Consider the following 9,296-nt stretch of genomic DNA (forward strand, 5'->3'; position numbering starts at 1 on the left):
AATACTAAAATAACCCCCACTTTTTATACTGTATGTCATTGTCATCAGCTTCCTTTTTTGTGCTATTCTCAACATCAGTCATTGGTATTGATACTGTCAGTATTTAATCTGCCACGTCTGCTACTGGGTTTTGAAATTAAGTGCAAAATTGCCGCCATGTGGGTTGCCGTAATACACCCTTATATGGGTTATAAGCCACCAAAGAAGAAGACGAGTGTGACACGCGTAGTGAACAACGAATAGGTGGCAGTGTCACGCAGCTGTAGCGTCTAGTCTGCTTTATTGAGGTCGTAGAAGAAGAACAGTTGGCTCTACTGCTGGGTGACGTTTGTAGTCATTCCAAACAGGACAGCTGGCTGAATAAAGACTGGACAAACAGGAGAACAACAGGAAGCACGACAGTAGTAACGTTTCTAGGTACAGTAAATTCCTTCTGCTTGTTGTCCTGGTGGTGCTAGAAAGACCCCCGAGTGAGCCTCGTAGTGTAAGACTGAGAAGGCAGGGAGCTAACAGCTAACAGTTGGTTCCCAGTGCTGTTATAAAGTTATCGACGTTGAATCAGCGATTTAGAATGATTTTGCGCAGTTTGACAACAACACTGCTAGCCTGTTGGGTGTTTGTCGTTTGTCTCGAAGTATTTCTAAACAAATATGATGTTTGTTTGTTTTTTAAATCATTTTTATTATTAATTTATAAATAACCTAATGTAAAGCTGAGAGTCTCTATGTAGTGAAGACACGTCAAACTAGAAGTGCAAGCTGATTGCGTCACACAATGTGTTTGACAAGCCTTGATAGAGTTGTTTAGGTCTTTCCTCCATACGATGGGATATTGCACATGAGATAAAGTGGCAGGAGTGAGCAACAGTACACAATTTTGAGGCAGAGATATGATTGAATGTCCAGGAACCACTCCCATTCCTTTGAATAACCTGTAACGTTATACCATACTGCGTGTATTCAAACAGACACAAAGAGGAGAAGAACAAAACTGTCGATTTAATTCAATAGGATAGTCATAAAGGTTGAGTCCGAAGTGATCCCTATGTGGCATTTTTTTTACAGTTATGAGTATATTTTCAGATTTATACTCATTTAGATAGGTTTGCCACATTCAGTATGGTTTTTCTACAAGCACCAAAAAGGCATCAGAAGTTTTATTATTATCCAGATGAAGCTCAATTTAATAAAATGAAAGCTGTTCAGCTCACTTGTTTTGTCTGCTGAACAATTAAAAACCTAGTTAGCATCACAGATGACTAAGATAGATATAATATTTATCCCAAAAGTGGAGAAATCCTCATTACTACAGCTAAAAATTAAACACAATCTACAGCCTATTTCCTGGTTCAAATGGGTCTTTGGCAGTGACTACTCAAACAAGCACAATTAATATTTAAAGCAGTAGGTTTGTGCATTTGATTTTTTTTAAAGAGTCTGCTTTATGCTTTAAACCTTCCTTTAAAAAAATGGTTAAAAACATTTGTATAACAGCCCTTAGGTTTCAGGATAATATTTAAACGCTTGTCTTTGCCCTAGTAATGAATTTTCTTACTCCTCCAGTGTCTGCCATCATGTTGTCTGATGGGTGCTCATTCATGAAGGGGATGCTATTGGGAGGCGTCTTCTGCTTGGTGCTGTCGTTCCTGGGCAGCTTTAATTTCAGCTCTGAGTCGTCGACAGAAGATCATCATCATCACCATATTTATGCTCCCTCTAAAGACGAGCTGAAACGCCTCTCTGACAGTCGAGTGGAGGAGTTGAAGAATCAAGTGCGGGTCTACTGCATCATCATGGTACAGCCCAAGACTCTTGTGTACTGGGCCACCGTTTTGGACACTTGGAGCAAACACTGTGACAATGCTGTGTTTTACACCTCAGAGGGCTCCAAGGCACTTGAAGCGGTAGACCTGAATGAAAAAGATGACTGGGCAAGGTTGCGCAAAGCTCTCATACATGCGTATGAGAATGCTGGGGACCTGCGCTGGTTCTTTGTGGCCCAACCCACCACGTTCGCCATCATTGAGAATCTGAAATATCTCATTCTCGCAAAGGATCCCAATGAACCTTTCTACCTGGGAAATGCTGTCAAGTCAGGAGAGCTCGAGTATGTGGAGTATAGCAGTGGGATTGTACTAAGCTATGAAGCTCTGAAAAGGCTGATGACCATGTTCAAAGATGAAGGCCAATGTCCTGAAAGAACCCACACACTGTGGAAGATGGGTGAAGACAAGCAGCTGGCCTTGTGCCTGAAATATGCCGGTGTGTTTGCGGAAAATGGCGAAGATAGACATGGCAAGGGCCTGTTCAACAAGCAGAATGTGGTCAACATGATAAAACAGAGCATGCAGGACAATCCCACTGATGTAGTGGAGGGCTGTTGCCCTGACATGGCGGTCACTTACGGCGGGATGTCCCCAAATCAGATGCACGTTATGATGTTTGGAGTTTACAGACTTCGTCCTTACGGGCACGACTTTCACGATTGGTTAACGTTTTATCCCCCTAAAGATTCGGACAACGATTAGAGCTTCAGTTCTTCAAGCTTTACGTGGTATTTTAACTGTGGTGCTTCTGTGACGGCACACGTAACTTTGGGGAGATGTTTTTCTAAAGCTGTTTATAAAACTGGATCCTGGGTAGGATTAACCTTTTTCTGTAAATTTGTACCTTTTGCACTTGGCACAATCAGCAGCCCATTCCTTTACTGTGTGATTGAATAGAAGTTTCATCCTTTGAAGGCAACCAAGACAGGTAACATATCAAAAATGTGTCCTCTCCATAGCTTAGTTACCATTGTATGGTTATGTATGTCTTCTTTTTGGTCTTAAAGGTATGAAGTAATGAGAGTTTAATTATTTAACTCTTTACAAGTGAACCTCTTCTTTTTTTCTTTTTTTTTTAAGAATCATCTTTCTGATTTGAAGAATGTATTGGAGCACCAATAATCAGTATTGAATCAATTATTGTGCAGTCCAGCCATAAGTTTACTACACTTTTTTTTCTTCTTCTTTTTTGGCAATGTTATACTTGGTTATCTCAACATATGAAGACATTGTAAATAAACAAATTAAAGGCTATCTTAGTGTTAAAACACATTTCTTTTAAAATCACATGGGAGTCAAGGTGAATGGATAAGGTGACTTTTGTATAATAAAAGCAAAATAAAAAATAATTATTAGAGAAACTTAATTTGATTTGTTGTGTTGTATGGGCCAGCAAAGATTTGTGGGAATGGGAATCAACACACTCAGGCCCCTGACAGTCCTGATTGCTCCTGACCTCAGTGCCTGCAACCACACTTCGTGGGCCCCCCGGGACAACAGATCCATGTTATTTCTTCTGGGTTTTATCTTGCTACGCCTCACAAATCCTGGCAGGTCTGGCTAAACTGGCAATTTCTTTTATTGCTCTTACTCTGGTTTTCTCTTAGTTTGCTCTGGGAAAGCTTACCAGGGTTTATCTCTCCTGACAACACAAACTCCTGGATCACAGGGACATGCAAACTCCTTGGTGACCTGAATGCAAGCAACCAAAGTGAGTTTACTTTGTAGGGTTGCTGCGCTCAGCATTGGGGATATGAGGAGCTCAGAGTAGAGGTGCTGCTCCCTCATGTCAAAAGCAGTCATTTGTGGTGATATGGGCATCTGATCCGAATGTTTCCTTTTAAGTTTTCCAGGTACGCTCTACTGGAGATAGATGGAAAAACCTGTTGGAGCAACTGGAAAGTGTTGGTAGTTAGATGGCAGCACTGGATGGATTGAAATAGAGCATATGTTAAATTAAAGAACTTTATATTTTTTTTAAACTTTTTTTTTTTATTAGATCTTTTAAAGTAGCACTTATTGCAGGGCTGTAAACAGTATCAGTTCTAAGTGGATATTTGAATGTTATTTGATCTGTCATGTAGATATGGCAAGGTTCATGCAATAAAGAGAGGCAGAATAACAGGTCTAACGTCTGCGCACACTGACACGCCTTTGCTCTATATGTAAATATGTTCACATCCTGTACCCTGAGGTGACAAACTGCATCACTAAATGCTGCTTTATGAAAAGGTGAGTTTCTCCAAAGATTTCTGAATTGGTTACTAAGAAATTGTGGTCTGATCTTTATCAGAGTCGCAGTAATAGAAAATAAAGATGATAGAAATAACACATAATTCGTTCCAGTTTCTCTTTCTTTATTGCGATGCTGTAATGGTTAACACGAAAGTGATGCTGGTTCAGTTCCAGTAAATCAAATAAGTGTAAATACCCTTTAAGGGTGTGTTGCAAAACATGCCAAATCAAACACAACCTTTGATTTGGCATGTTCTGCATGTTGTGGTGACTACTTGCCACAAGGAAGCAACTGAAAATAGCTCATTTCAATATTTTTTTAAGCAGATTTGTTATTTAAAATGCTCTCCGTGCAGGCTGGGAAAGGTAAGAATCTCTGAGCTAATCGCTTCTCCCAATGCTACTCGGAGTCAGGCATTACAGTTAAGGAGATATAGGATTTGTGCCCTGTAGTGGTGCCAATCCATAAAAATAAAGACCGCACTCACGAAGTCTGGTTTATGTGGACCTGTCTTCAATCACAACTGTTTTTCTAGAGAAGTTGGAAAAATCCGTCTTTGTGTTAATGGAAGACCAAAGAGGAAGACCTCATACCAGCTTTGAAGCACGGTGGAGGGAGCATCATGGTATGGGGCTTCCTGGTTATTTCAGGGTCTGCATGCTTAAAACGACAATGTTTATGCATGTGGCAACACTCCACTATCTGATGCTCAGGGGCTCGGGTAATATAATAAAACATACAGAAGTAAACAGTACAGCTAAAGAGGAAGTACCCACAGCACTGGGCGGCAGTAGGAAGGAAATGTACTTTGACCAGTTGGGGGATGAGAAAAATTTTGTGGAGCTTCAAGTTATTAATTTCAACGTTCTTTTCCAGCCCCGTTTAATAAAGACAGGAAGAGTCCAACTGTTTGTGCATTTTTAATCAGATTGTATTTGTCCGTAATTACGGCTTTAGATGAAGAGCAGACTGTGTTTTCATGAGAAATCAAATCAAGAAACCTTTATTAATCACAAAGCATTCACACAAACGTTTTCTTGCAACTGCACATCAGAGCATGTTGACATGTTCAAGTTTTGTTTAAGTGGTTCATTTTACAATTTGTTTTCCCGCAATACAAAATGCCAACTGAGATACACTTTAAAGCAAGCTCTTTCTTTTATTTTTGCATGACAGTGACGGTTGATTCAAAGCCTCCAGTAGATTACACAGCTAAGTCTCTAGGTGTAAACAGTTGACTGGCAGCTCATGCTTCGCTATCAGGAGCTCCGTACATCTTCCAAATGGCTGGCGTTATCATTTATACGTCTTCATGTGCCACAGTCCGTCGTTCAGATAGTGGACGTTTTCAATCCCGATTCCCTTGTTGACTTTTTCTCTGTTTGCAAAACAAAAGGGCGGGTTGAGCACATTTAAGGAAAAAGAAGCAGCAGCAACTAGTGAGGGATTTACTCAGTAAAGTCTTACATGTTCTCTGTAGACATCTTCATCACGCCAACACAAAGTGCATGTTGTTTCCCCTCTGCCATGATTGCCTGAATTCACTTATTAAAGACAAACCAATGGGGGAGTTCACATGAAATAGAATAAATGCTTAAACCTAGAAGACAGAGCATCATGTCTGAAAGGATACGACAACTGTGTCAGCCTTAGCTGGGTAGAGTTTAGCGCCTGGCGATGTCAACCCAGGGCACATGATGTTGGCTCCACTCAAGACAAATTTAATGGCCCCTTTGTCTACTTGCTGGTGTGGAAGAATAAAAGGATCTACAAGAAGGAAAAACAACAACAACAAAAAAAACAGAAAGGTCATCAGAAGGCGGAAATTAAAATACAGCGAGCAATAAGCCGGCATTAGAAGGTCTCACATACATTTATGCAACAGTCTGAGGGTTGGGTAGAAAGGTCCTTCTCTCTGTCTGAAGAAAAGCAGCTCTCCATTCACTGTCAGGATTTCAATGTGTTCATGGCTGCAATAAATAAAGAAACAAATGTAGGGATGAATCTACAAACTCAGTTTGGATTCGGAAGGTTGTGTGAAAGTAAATACAAACTGAATGCAATGATTTGGAAATCTTATTGTTCACCACAGAGAAAAGAAAACATCAAATGTTTGAATTGACGTAGCAAGATATTCCAAAAAAAAGTTGAGACAGGGCGATGTTTACCATGTGTGGCATCCTCTCTTGTCTTAACAAGTCTCTAAATGTCTGAGAACTGCTGGACTTTTGGAAGAGGAATGCTGTCCCGTTCTTGTCTGATACAGAATTCTACCTCCTCAACAGTTTGGGGTTTTCTATATTCCATTGAGAATAAAATATGGGTTTATGAGATTTCCAAATTACTGCATTCTGTTTTATTCCGATTTTACAAGGCATCCCAACTTTTTTACAGTTGGGTTTGTGTTCTAGAAAAAATACACCACATATAAAAATAACAGATATTAAAATGAGCAATCATACCATCTCACTATCTTCACAGGGTCCTTTTTCGGCATTATCTGATTGAGCCATGCCTCGATGTCAGGGAACTGTTCCAACAGCTGATTTTTGATACCTTTGATCACTGATGTCTTCAGCTGGATACAGTTGGACACATTTTCCTTTTCATCAAATCTGAAAGGAGAAAAGGTAACATGTTTAACACTAGAAAAAAAAAACACTGAAACTGAGCCTTAAGTTAAAGTATTTAGTCAATGTGCTGTAGCAAACATCAGGAACGTATGCAAGCATTAAGAATTTGATTTATACCTTTTAAACATGGTTTTAGAAAACAACCAATATCTCTCAACCCATGTTACACATTATTATAGATATACATCGTGTTGAATAAAATATTTGCTGTCAACACAACAGCTGTTTTGTGATCTTTGATCTGGCAAAGATTTCACACTGAATGCCCTTCCTGACACAACCCACATTTATCCAGGTTTGGAATGGCCCCTTTGAGTGTGCTGGCTTTTGGTCCCCATAGCTGGGAGTTCTCTAAAACTAAGTGGATCAGTTTAAGTCCCTGGAGTCAATCACCATAAACTAAAGACGGTACACAAGAGAACTGAAGAAGAGGCAGGAGTGGGGGGGAAATTGGGGTAGTGGGAGATTGAAAGTTTTACACTTTTACTACGTTCACTGCCGCTATCTTGGATTGTAAACTTGAGGTTATGATGTATGGTATGCCTGGCATACTTTAGACATGTGCAGAGGAAGAACAGTAGATATATTGGTCAGAGTATGCTGAATATAGAGCTGGCAGGTAGAAAGAAAACAGCAAGACCACATAGGAGGTTCATAGATTTATACTATAAGACATGCAAAGGATTGGTGTGACACAGGAGGACGTGCCGTTTCAATCCCTAAAAGAGAGCAACTGAAAAAAAGTTGGCAACAAATGTTCTCATATGCTGATTACACCCCAGCCCTGAACTTTTCCATGCATTCCTCACAGGAGGTATGTTTCAAACTCCAAATGCATCTATAAACAGTAAACCTATTATCCCCCAGTACACAGTCAGCATGAGAAGAGAGCAGATAAAAGTGATTAAGGAGGCGTCCTGCTTGGCCTGTTTACTTCAACGACTTACACCTGATTTTATCATATAACGTAATTGTACCTCGATCTGTCCATCAATCCATCTCCCTCGTCGCCAATATGTGTAAGCTCAAATAAAAAAATTCGACTTAAATCTGCTTAAAGTTATTAACATAATGGTCATGGATATTTTCAAAACACTTCTAGTTTCAGTGTTTGAAATGTCACTTTTCATGTTCTTTCAGTACACAGCGACAAGTAGGACCTGTAAGTAATTCATTTAGCTCAGTCATAAGAGGCAAACCACATGCGTCTGCATATTTTCAGACATCACACAGCACCCTTAAACAATCTTTATTTTCTGTTAGTCCGCCGCAGCCTAAATTTTATATCGGCAACAAAATATATCATATATTATCATAAGTCGAGCCTGCTTGTCTTATTAGCTGAGCCCACTTAAAAAATTCGAGGATGCTAATCAGTGAGCTAGCTGTTGCTAACTACAACACTTAAAATAACCAATAACGTACTTTTTAAACATCGTCGTTGGTCGTCGTTACAGCGTTCCTCGAGTGGGTGAAATTATGTCACGGTGTCTGCTTTAGACTACGTTCAGGGAAATAAGATAAAAGTCACAAGAACATCTATCAAGTAAAGCTAATGCAACCCCACGCCTGCTCAGCAGTGGAGGGCCAGCGGTGCGTGGATTGCGCCACTTTGCAACAGTTTTCACGTCACACGGCAAGTCAGGTCAAAAGGCGCGTCATCCTGTTACCTAGGTAATATTCGTAACACAACCGTTTCTCTTATCACGACAAAGTCCCGATATATATATATATGTGTGTATATATAGGTGTTGTTAAAACTATACACATACTCAGTTTTTAAAATGTTTTTAAAATGTTTATAATATATATATATATATATATATATATATATATATATATATATATATATATATATATATATATATATATATATTATAAACATATATATATATATATATATATATATATATTATAAACATATATATATATATATGGTGGTCTCTCCATTGTAGAGATTTGGGCATTCCTCGCTACACTGTACAGCATACACTACATTGTTAAGTTTGTGTTTAGGAAGTTTGTCTTTGGGATGAACCAGTTTCTGTCTGAGTGTGTTGCTGGGTCTGAAGTAAGCTGGGATGTCGTGCTTGGAGAAGACTCTCCCGAGTTTCTCTGATACACCGGCTACAAAGGGGATGACAATGTTGTTGCGTTTGTCTTTCTTATCCTGCCTAGCTGGTGTCTGATCTTCTTTTCTGTGAAATACCTGTTGCTAAAATGAAAGAAAAGCCAGTCACCTACCACATATTGTAGCATATTATAATCATTTAATAAAGCAATGTTTGTTGTTTGAATTTTAAGATGGCGATGGTATTATATTGAAAGTCTTTCATGAATTGTAATTTTCCCTCATTAAGAAATAGTTGTATGATAAATGGTGTGTTCTTCATAATTTCATCTTGAATAATAAAATATTGTATCACAGATGTTTATCTGAACATCCAGAGTTTCTGCGCGGTAAAATCTATAATCAATATCGATTTTGAATACAGTCAAGTCTTTCTTAGTAAATTCTATTGGAAAAGTATTGCTGGTGCAATGGTTACTTAGCCAAAGGTTACTGGTTCAAATCCCATGATCATCTCAACTTTAAAAAAAA

The 9,296-nt window shown here is 39.0% G+C and overlaps 2 protein-coding genes across 2 annotated transcripts; one reads left to right on the forward strand and one right to left on the reverse strand.

Annotated features, from left to right (window-relative positions):
• The first annotated feature begins 231 nt into the window (after positions 1-231).
• c1galt1c1 (C1GALT1-specific chaperone 1) lies at positions 232-3,191 on the forward strand. The gene is made up of 2 exons (XM_004545751.5): positions 232-417; positions 1,563-3,191. Exon 2 carries the CDS (start codon positions 1,574-1,576, stop codon positions 2,525-2,527), a length of 954 nt encoding a protein of 317 aa, XP_004545808.1. The 5' UTR covers positions 232-417; positions 1,563-1,573; the 3' UTR covers positions 2,528-3,191.
• A 1,774-nt stretch (positions 3,192-4,965) lies between these two features.
• mcts1 (MCTS1 re-initiation and release factor) lies at positions 4,966-8,314 on the reverse strand. The gene is made up of 6 exons (XM_004545752.6): positions 8,120-8,314; positions 6,524-6,676; positions 5,934-6,031; positions 5,695-5,828; positions 5,529-5,596; positions 4,966-5,439 (listed from the first exon to the last, which is right to left on the reverse strand). The coding sequence occupies exons 1-6, from the start codon at positions 8,128-8,130 to the stop codon at positions 5,358-5,360; spliced, it is 546 nt and encodes a 181-aa protein (XP_004545809.1). The 5' UTR covers positions 8,131-8,314; the 3' UTR covers positions 4,966-5,357.
• Between the last annotated feature and the right edge of the window lie 982 nt (positions 8,315-9,296).

The sequence above is a fragment of the Maylandia zebra genome, linkage group LG2 (genome assembly GCF_041146795.1).
Source record: "Maylandia zebra isolate NMK-2024a linkage group LG2, Mzebra_GT3a, whole genome shotgun sequence".
In the NCBI taxonomy this organism is placed as follows: Eukaryota; Metazoa; Chordata; class Actinopteri; order Cichliformes; family Cichlidae; genus Maylandia; species Maylandia zebra.